Here is an 18,097-nt window from a genome sequence, read left to right on the forward strand (position 1 = left end):
TTGTCAGCTGAACTCTCATTGTTCACTTTACAACCTTCTAGTGGCCCTTCCATTCATTTCCTGCTTGCATCAGAATTCATATCTCACATTTCAGCCTCCACCCTAGGTTGGCATGACTTATACTTAAGTGTGTTGAAACTTGAGTTTATAGTGAGGGTGCCTCCTGGAAATGATAAAGTTGAGGATAGAGGAAGGCTGGCTGCTTTTTGAAAAATGTTCCCATTTCAGGTAATGGTTGCTTCTTCAAGTGTATCTAGATTTGGGTACCTATAAAATAGAGAATTGTATTTGATTTTTAATTTAATGTTTTGCAGATTCCTGTTCTTCATTTAGTTAGAATTGGAAGTTCAAAAAGTATTATCACAAACACCTACGTACTCTTTGCTTAGATTCACGATGTGTATATTTTCTGTCCTGAACTATTGAAAATAAGTTACACTGGCTGGGCATGTTGGTGCATGCCTGTAATCCCAGCACTTTGGGAGGCTGAGGCAGGTGGATCACTTGAGCCCAGGTAGATCAGCTTGGGAAAACATGGTGAAACCCCATCTCTACTAAAATTAGCTGGGCTTGGTGGTGCATGCTTTTAGTCCCAGCTACTCAGGAGGCTGAGGTGGGAGGATCACTTGAGCCAGAAGGCAGAGGCTGCAGTGAGCATAGATTGCACCACTGCCCTCCAAGTCTGGATGAGAGAGCAAGACCCTGTCTCCCCTGCCCTCATAAAAAGAAAGGAAGTTACAGAAGACATCATGATACTTTATTCCTAAATACTTCATCATCCTCTTTGTCTCCTAAGAGCTAGGACATTCTGCTACCTAATGGCAATACTATTATCATAGCTAAGAACATGAAAATAGTTAATATTAGTTTAAATTCTAATTTTCCCTATTGTACAAAATACATCTTTTCTGCCCGTTTTTTGAAATGTACATTATGGGCTGTACACGGTGACTCACACCTGTAATCTCAGCACTTTGGGAAGCTGAGGCAGGAGGATCACTTGAGGCCAGGAGTTTAAGACCAGCTGGGCCAACATGGTGAAACTCTGTCTCTACTAAAAATACGAAAATTAGCCAGGCATGGGTGGTAGACACCTGTAATCCCAGCTACTCAGGAGGCTGAGGCAGGAGGATCACTGAAGCCCAGGAAGTGGAGGTTACAGTGAGCTGAGATGGCACCACTGTCTCAAAAAAAAAAATTAGATCATAATCAACTTTCACTTATCAGATTTGGTTTTCATAGCTCTCTAGAACAGTTCTCACCCTGCCTCCGTATTGCCTTTTTGGAATAATCCAGGCCAGTTCTTCTATAGAAGGGTGCACACCATGGCTTTAACTGTTTATTTCCTCCTTGTGTTGCTTGACTAGTTCCTTTACCCTTTATTTCTTATAAACTGAAAATTGGGTCTGAATCTTGATTGGATTTAGAGTAAATATCTTTGGCAAAACTTCATTGGTAAGTTGACCATAGTCCCAGGTTTCTCCAGGATAGCCCTGTGACCTGTTGTGGCCGCATAATTATTATTTATTTTTGCTCTCAGGAGTGTTCTGGTTTGGATGGTAATTAAGTCACTATTTATAAGTGATTATGTATACTTCATTGGCCTCCCATCAGGAGGCCCATCCAGTTAGATTGATCCACTACTTATGATACTAAGTTTGATCATGTTGTGATTGCCAGATTTCTTTAATGTAAAGGCATCTTTTTCTGTTTGTAGTTAGTAAGCAATCTGTGGGATGATAATCTGAGACTAGGAATATCCTGTATCCATGGTTTAAGAGTCCATTGATGACCCTTAACAGAATAAATCCTACTTTAGTTGCTAGATTCTACATTACAATGCTAGATTAATTGAGATGGTTAAATTTCAACAATGAGTTCGATTTTTGTGTTTTGAGAGAGTCTCGCTCTGTTGCCTAGCCTGCAGTGCAGTGGTGCGATCTTGGCTCACTGCAACCTCTGCCTCCTGGGTGCAAGCAATTATCCTGCCTCAGCTCCTTCAGTAGCTGGGAGTACAGACACGTGCCACCACACCTGGCTCATTTTTGTATTTTTAGAAGAGATGGGTGAACATGTTGGACAGGCTGGTCTTGAACTCCTGACCTCATGATCTACACACCTAAGCCTCCCAAAGTACTAGGATTACAGGTGTGAGCCACTGCACCTGGCCAGATAATTTTTTAATGGGAGGACAATGTTTTATTTATTTCTGAACATCTTAAGATCCTCAGACAACTTAAACATTGATCACCTGCCACTTTAAATGCTTCTTCTTGTTGTTCATTGCAGCTTTTTCTCCTTTGAAAACACTAAGAATAATGTCACTGCATCAGTTTTTACTAGAGCCAATCACCTGTCATGCCTGGAACAGGGATCGTACCCGTAAGTATTTTATCAACTTTGCTTTTGTATTTTGGTACCTTTGATACATTTCAGATTTAGACACATTTAGGACTCACATATTTCAGTATCACATGTGCAAAGAACATACATCTATTGTGTACCTTCAGAAGGGAACTAAGTCAGTCCTTTGGTTTACAGATAAACTGAGGCCCAGAGTGAAGGAAGGGCTTTCCAGTGGTTACATACCAAGTTCATGCTTAGTGAGAGGACTAGGACATAGAGGAAGCTGTTTCAGAGGCAAGCAGTTTGCACCTGAGCTACTCAGAACAATATTAACTAGTATTTACTATGTATTCATATTCAACTTGAGTTCCTAGTTTTCTAGCTCCAGAAAACTAGAAAGGGATGGAGAATGTTCTTAGAAGTAGGCACAGTTCAGCAAGCAAAGTGACAGATAATATAACAAGATGACGCTGGGTGCAGTGGCTCATGCCTGTAATCCCAGCACTTTGGGAGGCCAAGGCAGGCAAATATCTTGAGCCTAGGTGTTCAACACTAGACTGAGCAACATGGCAAAACCCTGTCTGTACAGAAAAAAAATATTTTCTCTGAGACAGAGTTTAGCTCTGTTGCTTAGGCTGGAGTACAGTGGCACAATCTCAGCTTACTGCAACCTCCACTTCCCAGGTTCAAGTGATTCTCCTGCCTTAGCCTCCTGAGTAGCTGAGATTACAGACATGTGCCACCATGCCTGGCTAGTTCTTGTATTTTTAGTAGAGATGAGGTTTCACCACATTGGCCAGGCTGATCTCGAACTCCTGACCTCAAATGATCCTCCTGCCTCGGCCTCCCTAAGTACTGGCATTTCAGGCATGAGCCTCCATGCCCAGCCCTGTCTGTCTTTTTTTTAATTACAGACATCATAATTGGTATAAAGTAGTATCCCATTGTGGTTTTGATTTGTATTTCCCCCATGAGTAATGTTGTTGAACATTGTTTGACATGCCTATTGGCTGTCTGTATGTCTTTGGAGAAATGTCTGTTCAGACATGTCTGTTTGCCCATTTTTAAATTGGGTTATATTTTTATTGTTGAGTCATAAGCGTTCTTTATATATTTTGGCTACAAGTCTCTTATCAAATATTTTCTCCCACTCTGTGAGTTGTCCTTTCACTTCTTCGGAGGTATTCTTTGGCATGCACAATTTTTTAATTTTGAACAAGTTTCCAGGCACGGTGCTATAATTCCAGCACTTTGGGAGGCTAAGGCAAGAGGATTGCTTGGGTCTAAGAGTTTGAGATCAGCCCAGGAAAGATAGTGAAACCTTGTCTCTACAAAAAATAAAAATTAGCAGGGCATGGTAGCACATGCCTGTGGTCCCAGCTGCATGGGAGGCTAAGGTGGGAGGATCACTTGAGGCCAGAAGTCCAAGGCTGCATGCATCATGCATTGAGCTAAGTTTGTGCCACTACACTCCAGCCTAGGTGACAGGACAAGACTCTCTCAAAAAAAAAAAAAAAAAAAATTATTATTAAATAATAAAAATACAGAAAGAGCCGGATTAGGGAGAAAAAGTCCAATTTCACTTAATTTTTTCTTTTGTTGCTCATACTTCTGCTGTTGTATAAAAGAAACCATTGCATAATCCAAGATCACAAAAATGTGTGGCTATGCCAGCGTTTCCTTCTGAGAGTCTTATAGTTTTACTCCCTTTTATGTAGGAGTTTGATCCATTTTGAGTTAATTTTTGTATATGCTATGAGGTAGGTAAGATAGGGTTCCTTTTGTATGTAGATATTGAATTTTCCTTATTTATTTATTTTTGAGATAGAGTCTTGCTCTGTCATCCAGGCTGGAGTGCAGTGGTGAAATCTTGGCTCACCGCAACCTCCGCCTCCTGGGTTCAAGCAATTCTCCTGCCTCAGCCTCCTGAGTAGCTGGGATTACAGGCACATGCCACCATGCCCAGCTAATTTTTTGTATTTTTTTTTTTTTTTTTTTTTTTGAGACGGAGTTTTGCTCTTGTTACCCAGGCTGGAGTGCAATGGCACGATCTCGGCTCACCGCAACCTCCGCCTCCTGGGCTCAGGCAATTCTCCTGCCTCAGCCTCCTGAGTAGCTGGGATTAACAGGCACGCGCCACCACGCCCAGTTAGTTTTTTGTATTTTTAGTAGAGACGGGGTTTCACCATGTTGACCAGGATGGTCTCGATCTCTCGACCTCGTGATCCACCCGCCTCGGCCTCCCAAAGTGCTGGGATTACAGGCGTGAGCCACCGCGCCTGGCCATGCTTTCATTTTTAAAAAATCTTGGTACATGAACAAAGCACGCTCCGGGTTCCTAGATAAGAGCCTCTGTATTGGATAGTTGAAAATATATAACATGGCAGGACAGTGAATTTAGAGCATCTGTTTTGTGATCATCTCACAGAGCTTCTTCTGTTTCCCTTTCCCATCTAAAAATAGGCTTTTGGAGTATTTCCAATTATTTTTAATACATATCCAAGCTATCATTGTCCTCATTTAAACTACTCGATACAGTAAGAACACAGGGTCACAGGGAGGGGAGCATCACACACTGGGGTCTGTTGGTGGGAGGGCCAAGAGAGGGACAGTTGAGGGGGTGGGGAGGTCCGGGAGAGATAACATGGGAAAAAATGCCAGATGTAGGTGACAGGGGGGTGGAGGCAGCAAACCACATTGCTATGTGTGTACCTATGCAACAATCCTGCATGATCTGTACATGTACCCCAGAACCTAAAGTACAATTTAAAAAAAAAAAAAAACTACTTGATAAATTCAGCATATTAGGTCAACATTTTTTGTGACATTGTAATTTGAAATTTATAACATTTTCCAGGTTTAAATTTGGACTTGGCTTTTGAAATCTCTATATACATCTGAGAAAGTTAGAGAATTATATAGTTTCTAGGAAATACTCTTAAGTATTTAGGATTTTATAGCTAGGTATTTACCTAGTTCCACAGTTTTATCCATAAAGCAGATGTAGCTTTCCTAAGGAGGGTAGGAAAGTAAGTGTAGGTGGGGACTATTAATGACTAGCTCAAAGTATGGATCATAGATATTAACTTTTTTTTTTTGAGACAGTATCTCATTCTGTTACCCAGGCTAGAGTGTGGTGACAAGATCTTGGCTCACTGCAACCTCTGCCTCCTGGGATCAAGCGATTCTCCTGCCTCAGCCTCCCAAGTAGCTGGAATTGCAGGCGCGTGCCATCATGCCTGGCTAATTTTTGTATTTTTAGTAGAGATAGGATTTCACCATTTTGTCCAGGCTGGTCTCAAACTCCTGACTTCAGGTGATCCACCTGCCTCAGTCTCCCAAAGTGCTGGCATTACAGGCTTGAGCCACTGTGCCCGGCCCATAGATCCTAATTTTAATTTTAACAAACCAATAAAAGAAAGAGGAGCTGGGCATCATGGCTCATGCCTGTAATCCTAGTGCTTTGGGAGTCCAAGGAGGATTGCTTGAGGCCAAGAGTTCAAGACTAGCCTGGGCAACATAATGCGACCCTGTCTCTACTAAAAATAAAAATCATAGCTGGGCATGGTGGCGCGTGCCTGTAATCCCAGCTACTCAGGAGGCTGAGGCAGGAGAATTGCCTGAACCCAGGAGGCGGAGGTTGCGGTGAGCCGAGATCGCGCCATTGCACTCCAGCTTGGGTAACGAGCGAAACTCCGTCTCAAAAAATAAAAAATAAAATAAAAATCAAATTAAAAAGAAAAAAAACAGATAAACTAGAAAGGGTAAAAAAAAGATACATGAATACAGATTTAGTATCCCTTATCTGAAATGCCTAGGACCAGAATTGTTTTTGATTTGTGATTTCAGAATATTTGCATAATACATACCATTTGAGCATTGAAAATATGAAATCCAAAATGTTCCAAAGAGCATTGCTTGTCAGTATGACTTTTTGAGTGTCGTGTTGGTACTGAAAAAGTTTTGGATTTGGGAACATTTCAGATTTCAGATTCTCAGATTAGGGATGCTCAACCTGCATGAGTTTTTAAAAAGTCCATTTTGTGTATTATATTTTGGACTAGTTCAGGAAATTACTCTTGAAAAAAGAGTATTGTGATTTATATTGGCTTTATGGTAATATCAGCTGAATTAATTTTTTAAAATATAAACTAGTGGTTCCAGTCTGGGTCCATGATAGTAGTAATGGAAGTCCATGAACTATTTTCAGCGTTTCAAGAAGACCAACAGAAATTAAAGATTTATCTCCAATAATATTGCACAGGTGAATGAAACTGTCAAACATTTTATCCTGATCTAAAGTTATTTTAGCTAGGTATAGTAACATTGTTTATTTTTCACTGGTTAGAATCATTAATTGACAGTTGTACGTATCTCTGGGTAAATGAATTTTTAATCTTAGTTTTCCTGTAAAGCATTATAAAATACAAGGTCCAAGTAAAGGTTAAAAAAAAAAAAAAGAAATTCTTCAGAGGTGAATTTAAGAAACACATTTTCAAAAGTTTTTTTCTTCCTACTACAGTCTGCTTTTAAAAGAACTGTGACATATTCCCTTTTTGGTGACAATTTCAAAATTAAGTTCAGTTGTTAACTGTTATTTGACTTCTTTCTCCAGAGATTGCCCTCAGTCCCAATAATCATGAAGTACACATCTATAAGAAGAACGGGAGCCAGTGGGTAAAAGCTCATGAACTCAAGGAGCACAATGGACACATCACAGGTAAAGGAAGATAGCCATGACATTAGTATGACATTTCCAAATTAGGCACTCTTCCTTTTAGATAAAGAGCGTAGTAAACCCAGTTGGCCATAATATTTAAAGTAATGCAGCACTTACTGAATTTCCTTAAAATTTTAGAGAAAATACTATAATAATGATGTCAGTTATTAAGTGCTTCTTGTAGCCCCAGCTGGTACCCAGCACTCTACTGTTGCTATGGAGAGCACTGAACCTACCCTGAGGTCTAAAGAGCTAAAATTTGGAGATGAAACATGCAATTGAAAGCTAGATAACATGAAAATGTAGACAACATGAAAACATGAGCCAAACTGTATTTCCAAGTGTCTTCCAAAAATTTCCTTTCTGTTTTAGGGATAAGGATGACTTTCCAGAATATCGAAAAGAACTAAGTAATATCATAAACACCCATATCAGATAATCGCCACCAGAATTACCAACTTTTTTCCTCTGCCAGGAAGCAATTTATTTTCCTGTATCAGGAAACTTAAGGAAAAAGGATATAATAATAAGGAATATTATTCTAGATAATGGTAAAGTTACCTCTGACCAGCAGTCCTATTTCTCTCCCCAAAAAGGCAGACTGTAATTTGCTGTGGCACCATTCCAGCCCATTTTTAATACATTTTCATACATATATTTATAAACAAGTTTAGGCCAAGCACAGTAGCTCACACCTGCAATCTCAGCACTTTAGGAGGCCAAGACGAGAGGATTGCTTGAGCCCTGGAATTCAAGACTAGCCTGGGCAACGTAATGAGACCCCCGCCTCTCTACAAATAAAAAATTAGCACAGTGTCATGGCACATACCTGTCGTCCCACCTGTCATCCCAGCTACTTGGGAGGCTGAGGTGGGAGGATCACTTGAGACAAGAAGATCAAGGCTGCAGTGAGCTGTAATCACATGTCTGCGCTCCAGCCTGGGTGGCAGAGCAAGACCCTTGTCTCAAAAGAAAAAAGAGAAAACGATCTTTAGGACTATTGGCAGGTATTTTTTGAAGCCACATAAATGGAATGATACTGTGAATCTCCAGCAACTTGCTTTTGAATTCACGATTGTTTCTGAGATCCATCTATGCTGCCGTGTAGAGCAAGTTCATTCCTTTTAACTGCACTAGGTTTTATACCTCACTTACTTACTCTTTCCTCCATTGAAGGACATTTAGGTTGTTCCAATATTTCCATATTACATGGAAGTGCTGAATAAGCATCCCTTGATCTCTGTACATATGTGTGAATGTTTGTAGATGGGAGATGTGTTAATACCACAGGGTGTGCATATCTGCAGTGTTGCCAGGGTCATTCCCACCTGTCCTTTATGAGAGTGCCCTTTTCCCTACACCCTGCCACATATTTGAGATGGTACGACTGATGAGCACATCAAAGGTTCATCTGCTGCTTCTGTAAGTTTTTCCTGATTAATGGAAAAGTTGAGCATACTTTCACATATGTATTAGCCATGAGAGTTTTTCTTCCTTGTGACTGGCCTGTTCATAACGCCTGATCATTTTTTCATTGAGTTTTTGTTTTTCTTTTTTCTGTTTTTGTTTGTTTTGAGATGGAGTCTCACTCTGTCACCCAGGCTGGATGCAGTGGCACAAGCTTGGCTCACTGCAATCTACGCCTTCCAGGTTCAAGTGATTCTCCCAACTCAGCCTCTTGAGTAGCTGGGATTACAGGTGCCTGCCACCATGCCTGGCTATTTTTTTTTTCCTTTGAATTGGAGGCTCGCTCTGTCACCCAGGCTGGAGTGCAATGGCACAATCTCAGCTCACTGCAACCTCCGCCTCTCAAGTTCAAGCAATTCTTCTGCCTCAGCCTCCCAAGTAGCTAGAACTACAGGCGCATGCCAGCACACCCAGCTAATTTTTGTATTTTCAGTGGAGACTGGGCTAGGCTCGATCTCCTGACCTCATAATCTGCCTGCCTCAGCCTCCTAAAGTGCTGGGATTACAGGCATCAGCCACCTCACCCAGCCTAATTTTTGTATTTTTAGTAGAGTTGGGGTTTTACCACATTGGCCTGGCTGGTCTCAAACTCCTGACCTCAGGTGATCCACCTGCCTTGGCATCCTAAATTGCTGGGATTACAGGTATGAGCCACTGTGTCCAGCATCTTTTTCTTATTGACTTGTAAAAGACTGGATCTTTTTTTTTTTTTTTTTTTTTTTTTGAGACATAGTTTTGCTCTTGTTGCCCAGGCTGGAGTACAGTGACATAATCTCAGCTCACTGCAACCTCTGCCTCCCAGGTTTAAGCGATTCTCCTGCCTTAACCTCCCAAGTAGCTGAGATTACAGGGACATGCGCCACCACACCCAGCTAATTTTTGTATTTTTAGTAGAGACAGGGTTTCGCCATGTTGACCAGGTCTTGAACTCCTGACCTCAAGTGATCTGCCCACCTCAGCCTCCCAAAATTACAGATGTGAGCCACTGCACCTGTCTTCAAATCCAGATTTTTTCCTTCTTTCTGCCGTCTTGAGTTTCCTCTCTCCTCAAAATTACATTTTCATTTAATTGGGCAGCAACAATACTTATTATCAGTTTGTTTTGTCTTTTTTTTTTTTTATTTTTGAGATGGAGTCTTGCCCTGTTGCCCATGCTGGATGCAGTAACATAACCTCGGCTCACTGCAACCCCCTCCTCCCTGGTTCAAGTGATTCTCCAGCCTGAGCCTTCCAAGTACCTGGGATTACAGGGGCGCACACCATCATGCCCAGCTAATTTTTGTATTTTGAGTAGAAACAGAATTTCGCCATGTTAGCCAGGCTGGTCTTTAACTCTTGACCTCAAGTGATCCACCCGTCTCATCCTCCCAAAGTGCTGGGATTACAGGTGTGAACCACCACACCCGGCCTTTTTTTTTTTTTTCTTTTAGATAGGGTCTTGCACTGTTGCCCAGTCTTGCAGGCTAGAGTGATCACGGCTCTCTACAGCCTCAACCTCCTGGGCTTAAGCGATCCTCCCACCTCAGCCTCCCCAGGAACTGGTACTACAGGTGTGCACCACCATACCATGCAAATTTTTTTGTAAAGATAGGTTTCACCATGTTGCCCTGGCTGATTTTTTGTTCTTTTAGTTGGATTCTGCAGTTTTACCTCTAATACTGATGAGCTTGAAGTCCTTACCCAAATAAGAGAAGTTTGCATGTTTTGCCATTCTGAATCCTTTACAGAAGCTGTCCTGCATTTTTCACCCATAACTTAGGACCACCCTGGCTTTGACCAGTTATTTGTAAAGAATGCTCTTGAGCACTGGGAGCTAAGTATATTACCAAACCAGCACCAAAGACAGTGTTCTATTTTTGTTACTGTTCCATTTCCCACAACCTTATTTCTATTAGGTTTGGCCTATTTTCTGAAGTTCCTTTGCCAGTGGCCTTACAGCCTAAGAATAAGAACACTTATATATATATTTTTTTTTTTTTTTTGAGACGGAGTTTCGCTCTTGTTACCCAGGCTGGAGTGCAATGGCACGGTCTTGGCTCACCACAACCTCCGCCTCCTGGGTTCAGGCAATTCTCCTGCCTCAGCCTCCTGAGGAGCTGGGATTACAGGAACGCACCACCATGCCCAGCTAATTTTTTGTATTTTTAGTAGAGACGGGGTTTCACCATGTTGGCCAGGATGGTCTCGATCTCTTGACCTCGTGATCCACCTGCCTTGGCCTCCCAAAGTGCTGGGATTACAGGCTTGAGCCACCGCGCCCGGCAAGAACACTTATATTTTTAATTGGAATATTAGGCCGATGCAGTGGCTCACGCCTATAATCCCAGCACTCTGGGAGGCATTGTTTAGATCTGAAAAAACTTGTTGGAAAAATCTAAGTATAACTCTGGGTCAGGAGATCAAGGATCACACATATTTTCTCAGAAAGATAGTAACTTTAATGGGGAAAAAATATTTTCTTTTTCTTTCTTTTTTTTTTTTTTGAGATGGAGCATCTTGCATCTTGCCCTATAGCCCAGGCTGGAGTGCAATGGCGTGATCTTGGCTTCTGCAACCTCTGCCTCCCAGTTTCAAGCGATTCTCCTGCCTCAGCCTCCTGGGTAGCTGGGATTACAGGTGCCCACCACCACACCCAGCTAATTTTTGTATTTTGTATAGATGGGGTTTTACCATATTGGTCACACGTCAAACTCCTGGCCTCATGATCTGCCCGCCTCAGCCCCTCAGTGCTGGGATTACAGGCGTGAAAAAAATATTTTCTAAAGCATTCTGGAAGAAAAAAGTAGTCCATACTACAAAGAAAAGATGTATGGAAAACATAAAGGATATCAGAGTTTTGTTTTTTTGTGTTAAATATTTTATTGTTTCCCTTTTTTTTTTTTTTGAGACGGAGTTTCGCTCTTGTTACCCAGGCTGGAGTGCAATGGCGCAATCTCGGCTCACTGCAACCTCCGCCGCCTCCTGGGTTCAGGCAATTCTCCTGCCTCAGCCTCCTGAGTAGCTGGGATTACAGGCAAGCGCCACCATGCCCAGCTATTTTTTTGTATTTTTAGTAGAGACGGGGTTTCACCATGTTGACCAGGATGGTCTCCATCTCTTGACCTCGTGATCCACCCGCCTCGGCCTCCCAAAGTGCTGGGATTACAGGCTTGAGCCACTGTGCCCGGCGATTGTTTCCCTTTTTAAGAAACATGTTGACCCAGCAATCCCATTACTGGGTATATACCCAAAGGAATATAAATCATTCTACTATAAAGATACATGCATGTGTATATTCATTGCAGTACTATTCGCAATACCAGAGACACGGAATCAACCCAAATGCCCATCAGTGATTGACTGGATAAAGAAAATGTGGTACATATACATCACAGAATACTATGCAGCCATAAAAAAGAATGAAATCATGTCCTTTGCAGGGACATGGATGGAGCTGGAAGCCATTATCCTCAGCAAACTAACACAGAAACAGAAAACCAAATCTGCGTGTTCTCATAACTTATAAGTGGGATCTGAACAATGAAAACACATGGACACAGGGAGGGGAACACCACATACTGGGGCCTGTTGCGGGGAGCGGGGAGGAGGGAGCATCAGGCTAAATAGCTGATGCATGTGGTGCTTAGTACCTAGGTGATGGGTTGATAGGTGCAGCAAATCACCATGGCACACATTTACCTATGTAACAAACTTGCACATCCTGCACTTGTATCCCAGAACTCAAATTATTAAAATAATCAGAATGTGGGGGCGGGGGGGAAGAAACATGTTACCATGGAAAATTGTAAACAGGTTTTTAAAAACTGAAATAGTATAATGAGCCTTTTATACCTATCTCCTAGATTCCACAATTATCAAGTAACAGCTAGTCTGCCTGTGCCGCAGTTTGTCATTGACTGGGCAAAGCAGATGACCCATGTCTCACTTTGCAGGTATTGACTGGGCTCCCAAGAGCGACCGCATCGTCACTTGTGGGGCAGACCGAAATGCCTATGTCTGGAGTCAGAAAGATGGTATCTGGAAGCCAACCCTGGTGATCCTGAGAATTAATCGTGCAGCTACTTTTGTGAAGTGGTCTCCCCTAGAGAACAAATTTGCTGTGGGAAGTGGAGCACGACTCATTTCCGTTTGTTACTTTGAGTCTGAAAATGACTGGTGAGTGACATCTGAACTTTTTTTTATCCCTTTCTATAGAATTTACACTTGCACTGCTGTATGAAGGCTTACCATAACTCCAGTTTTTTCTCATCCAGAATTTTTTTTTTTTTTTTTGAGACGGAGTTTCGCTCTTGTTACCCAGGCTGGAGTGCAATGGTGCGATCTCGGCTCACCGCAACCTCTGCCTCCTGGGTTCAGGCAGTTCTCCTGCCTCAGCCTCCTGAGTAGCTGGGAATACAGTCACGTGCCACCATGCCCAGCTAATTTTTGTATTTTTAGTAGAGACGGGGTTTCACCTTGTTGACCAGGATGGTCTCGATCTCCTGACCTCGTGATCCACCCACCTCGGCCTCCCAAAGTGCTGGGATTACAGGCGTGAGCCACCGCGTCCAGCCCTCTCATCCAGAATTTTGTGGGTTTTTTTCTCCAAAATTCTCAATTCTGTTTGAGCATTTTCCCTTCTCATGTGCATGTTAAGTTAAATCTCATGTTTTTTATATTAATATAGAGCTATCATGTCTATGTTCTGATCTCCCAACTTGTTTCTTCTGCAAGTTGCTAATGCTGTTCTCACTCTGTACTGTGCCACTTAATGTTTTCTTACTCTCATATACATAGAATCTTGAAAGAGTCTCCCTTCCCTAAGGAATCTTTTTTTTTTTTTCACATGATAGCTATCTAGGATTCCTGCAGATAATGATGTTCTCCTTCCTTTTTTTTTTTTTTTGAGATGAAGTCTCACTCTGTCACCCAGGCTAGTACAGTGGTGCAATCTTGGCTCACTGCAACCTCCACACCCCAGGTCAGGCAATTCTCCTGCCCCAGCCTCCCGAGTAGCTGGGATTATGGGTGCTTGCCACTGCACTTGGCTAATTTTTATATTTTTAATAGAGGCAGGGTTTCACCATCTTGGCCAGGTGGTCTTGAACTCTTGACCTCGTGATCCACCCACCTGAGCCTCCCAAAGTGCTGGAATTACAGGTGTGAGCCACCACACCCAGCCAGTGTTCTCCTTTCTTTAAAGCTTATTTGCTGGCCAGGCGCCATGGCTCATGCCTATAATTCCAGCACTTTGGGAGGCTGAGGTGGGTGGGTCACGAGGTCAGGAGATTGAGACCATCCTGGCCAACATGGTGCCTGGTGAAACCCCATCTCTACTAAAAATACAAAAATTAGCTGGGCATGGTGGCATGTGCCTGTAGTCCCAGCTACTCAGGAGGCTGAGGCAGGAGAATTGCTTGAACCCAGGAGGCGGAGGTTGCAGTGAGCCGAGATCGCACCACTGCACTCCAGCTTGGCACCTGGAGACAGAACAAGACTATGTCTCAAAAAAAAAAAAAAAAAGCTATTTGCCAACCAAATCTGTGCCTTGGTGTAATACTTTACTTGTTTAACTGTTGAAGTCAAAACTCACCAGAATCTTAGAAGTCTAATCAGGCTGTTGTACATTTTTAAAATAAACCACTTGTAGCTGACCCAGTTAAAGCACAAAGATTTATTTTATGGCTGAAGTTTATTTTAACTACTCCTTTCAGTTTATTTTGATAAGAAAACAAGTATTCTACCTGGCATGCATTCAGCATAATTGGCAAATATCCTTCAACATAAAATTATCATTTAATACTAAACTGGCAGTGTTTGTGTTTCTACTAAAAATAGCAGAGTACACAGGACTCTTTGTAGAAATTTTGTTATTTGCATTCTGCTGAAATTGAAAGGAAGGGATTATCATATTACCTTTGTAATTTGGTAAAACTTCAGAAATTTTATTGTTCAAAAAGAAATTGGGACTTTTCAATAAAATCGAATTATGAATTTGAAACATACATTCTTTTTTCAAATGTATAAAAATCAAGGCTAACAAAATGTTGCCTGCTAGAAATGATTTGGAAGTTTCATTGTAATAAGATAAGAAACTAACGTTATTAGTATTCCCTCAAGGCTAAACTTTATGTCAGCTAGTACTCCTTGCAGTCTTACAAATTTCTACAGGAAACTTTTCTTCCAAGTTGAACTTCGACCTCAGTAATCGTTTGCATTTTTATTCCTTGAGAATTAGTCTCAAATATAGATAAATTGGACTTTATTGTGCTAGAAGGTATTGTCTTGGTACAAGCTGTATGTTTAGAGCAGTTTTTCAGTTGTAGAACAATCTCTCAGAAGCTTATAATTTAGTCATATGAACTAATTATTTTGCTTACCATCTTTTTCTTAATTAAAAAAAATTACATTATGAAGGCCGGGCATGGCGGCTCACACCTGTAATCCCAACACTTTGGGAGGCCGAGGCAGGCAGATCACGAGGTCAGGAGTTTAACCTGGCCAACATGGTGAAACCCTGTCTGTACTAAAAGTACAAAAAAATTAGCTGGGCGTAGCGCCACATGCCTGTAATCCCACTTCGCTGGGAGGCTGAGTTAGGAGAAATGCTTGAACCCGGGAGTCCGAGATTGCAGTGAGCCAAAATCACACCCCTGGACTCCAGCCTGGGCAACAGAGTGAGACTCCATCTCAAATGAGGGGAAAAAAAAACAATTTAGAATATTGTCTTTTTCTGCTTTTCTTAAAGACTTTGTGGGGGTTTTGGGTTTTTTTAATTAATTAGTTTGTTTATTATTATTATTTTTTTTTTTAATTTATTTTTTTTTATTTTTGAGACGGGGTTTCGCTCTTGTTACCCAGGCTGGAGTGCAATGGCACGATCTCGGCTCACCGCAACCTCCGCCCCCTGGGTTCAAGCAATTCTCCTGCCTCAGCCTCCCTAGTAGCTGGGACTACAGGCGTGCGCCACCATGCCCAGCTAATTTTTGTATTTTTAGTAGAGACGGGGTTTCACCATGTTGACCAGGATGGTCTCGATCTCTTGACCTCGTGATCCACCCGCCTCGGCCTCCCAAAGTGCTGGGATTACAGGCTTGAGCCACCGCGCCCGGCCTGTTTATTATTTTTTTTAAAGATGGGGTTTCACCATGTTGGTCAGGCTGGTCTTGAACTCCCAGCCTCAGGTGATCCGCCTGCCTCAGCCTCCCAGAGTGCTAGGATTACAGGTGTGAGCCACCGCGCCCAGCCTATTTATTTATTCTTTGAGACAGGGTTTCTCTCTGTCACCCAGGCTGGAGTGCAGTGGCACAGACAGGGCTCATTGCAGTCTCTGATTCCTGGGATCCAGCAGTCCTGCCACCTCAACCTCCCAAGTAGTTAGGACTACAGTTTTGCACCACCATACCTGGCTAATTTTTTGATTTTTTGTGGAGACAGAGTCTTACTTTGTTGCACAGGATGATCTCAAATTCCGGTACTCAAGCAGTCCTCCTGCCTTGGTCTCCCAAGGTGCTGGGTTTATAGGTGTAAGTCTGTGCACCTGACTGTCTTTTTCAGAATGAACTTTTTTAGATAGGTTTCTAAGAAACCGATTCTATAGCCAGGTATGGTGGCTCATGACTGTAATCCTACCACTTTGGGAGGCTAAGGGGGACAGATCACCTGAGACCAGGAGTTTGAGACCAGCCTGGCCAACATGGTGAAACCTCATCTATTCTAAACGTACAAAAATTAGCCAGGCATGGTGGTGTAAGCCTGTAATCCCAGCTACTTGGGAGCTGAGGCACGAGACTCGCTTGAACCCAGGAGGCGGAGGTTGCAGTAAGCCAAGATCGTGCCACTCTACTCCAGCCTGGATGACAGAGTGAGACTCTGTCTCAAAAAAGTAAAAATTAAAAATTAAAAATAAATAAATAAATAAATAAAGTGATTCTATAGAAATGTAATTTAGCATTCAAGGAAAGGCATTTGGCACAATATTTAGTCTTTCAACTGTTAAGCAACCAGACATGATTGGTTTTTAAACAGCAATTTGGGGGCAGAAATTGAATTAGGTTAAGCCAAAGTACTGACTGGTCGTAGACATAAATCATCTTTTTTGAATGATGCTAGAGAATTAGAGGCTAATCCCCTATGTGAGGTGCTTCTGATTTCTTGGTTGTGATTTCTCAGTGAAAGAAATTAAAAAGAATTTGCAGATTCATAGAGGCTTGTGAAGGCTATTAAGCTGTCTTACAACCCCAAATTAGCAAAAAATGGAATAGCAAATGACAATATTCATAATAAAAACTGAAGCAATTTCAAACTCCAGTTTTTATCTCAGAGGTTAACACCATATGTAATCCCAAATCTCATGAAAAAGTAACTGAGTTAGTCAATATCTATGCTTACTAATGCGGACCCCTGAAAACCAACTGTTCTGCTGAGAATGTCAAGGCCAGGAGTGGAGAAGGGCCTGTTCACGGTTCTTTTCTTTTCTGTCCTTTAGAAATGTACCTTGTCAGCTGGGCGTGGTGGCTCACGCCTGTAATCCCAGCACTTTGGGAGGCTGAGGCGGGCGGATCACGAGGTCAAGAGATTGAGACCAACCTGGCCAACATAGTGAAACCTCGTCTCTACTAAAATATAAAAATTAGCTGGGCATGGTGGCGCATGTCTATAGTCCCAGCTACTTGGGAGGCTGAGGCAGGAGAATTGCTTGAACCCAGGAGGCAGAGGTTGCAGTGAGCCGAGATTGCGCCACTGTACTCCAGCCTGGCACCTGGTGACAGAGCAAGACTCTGTCTCAGAAAAAAAAAAAAAAAGGAAGAAATGCACCTTGTCAGCGTGCACAGCAGTTCACGCCTGTAATCCCAGCACTTTGGGAGGATGAGGCCAGTGGATCACTTGAGCCCAGGAGTTTGAGACTAACCTGGGCAACATGGAGAAATCCCATCTCTACAAAAAGTACAAAAATTAGCCGGTCTTATAACCTGGTCTCAAAAAAGAAATGTGCCTTGTCTCTGGCAGGAGGGCTGGTGACTGACAGAAGAACATTGAATGTTCAGTTACCTTTCTATAGAATCTTTTTCTTAGAAACCATTCTGGAAAAGATAATATATTGAATTGTTTTATAATTTTTTTTTTAATTAAGGAAAAGAGTGGCATGCTTAAGTGTTTTCATCTGACATACATTTGTAGGTCATTTGGGGATGCTCATTGAGTGGATAAACTGAAACAGTTTTCCCCTGTCATAGGTGGGTGAGCAAGCACATTAAAAAACCGATTCGCTCCACAGTCCTCAGCTTGGATTGGCATCCCAACAACGTTTTGCTGGCAGCAGGATCATGTGACTTCAAATGCAGGTGGGAACCAATGAGAACTGATAGACTTGAGCTGCACATTGTTCATCCTTCATACTTATAGGGTTCCCTTTCTTTTTTTTCCCTTTCTTTTTTTTTTTTTTTTGGAGACAGGGTCTCACTCTCACACAGGCTGGAGTGCAGTGGCACCATCATAGCTCACTGCAGCCACCAACTCCGGCTCAGGCAGGCCTCCAGAGTAGCTGAGACTCCAGGCATATGCTGCCACACCTGGCTAATTTTT

General features: G+C 42.2%; 1 protein-coding gene across 1 annotated transcript in view; it reads left to right on the plus strand.

Annotated features, from left to right (window-relative positions):
* ARPC1A (actin related protein 2/3 complex subunit 1A) overlaps window positions 1–18,097 on the plus strand; it is a 39,581-nt gene that overhangs the window by 3,581 nt on the left and 17,903 nt on the right. The window contains exons 2-5 of the mRNA XM_039460368.2: window positions 2,290–2,382; window positions 6,962–7,066; window positions 12,466–12,688; window positions 17,749–17,856. Of these exons, the coding sequence (XP_039316302.1) occupies window positions 2,319–2,382; window positions 6,962–7,066; window positions 12,466–12,688; window positions 17,749–17,856 (500 nt within the window). The 5' untranslated portion in view covers window positions 2,290–2,318. The remainder of the gene's footprint in view (window positions 1–2,289; window positions 2,383–6,961; window positions 7,067–12,465; window positions 12,689–17,748; window positions 17,857–18,097) is intronic.

This window comes from Saimiri boliviensis, chromosome 20 (assembly GCF_048565385.1).
Source record: "Saimiri boliviensis isolate mSaiBol1 chromosome 20, mSaiBol1.pri, whole genome shotgun sequence".
In the NCBI taxonomy this organism is placed as follows: domain Eukaryota; kingdom Metazoa; phylum Chordata; class Mammalia; order Primates; family Cebidae; genus Saimiri; species Saimiri boliviensis.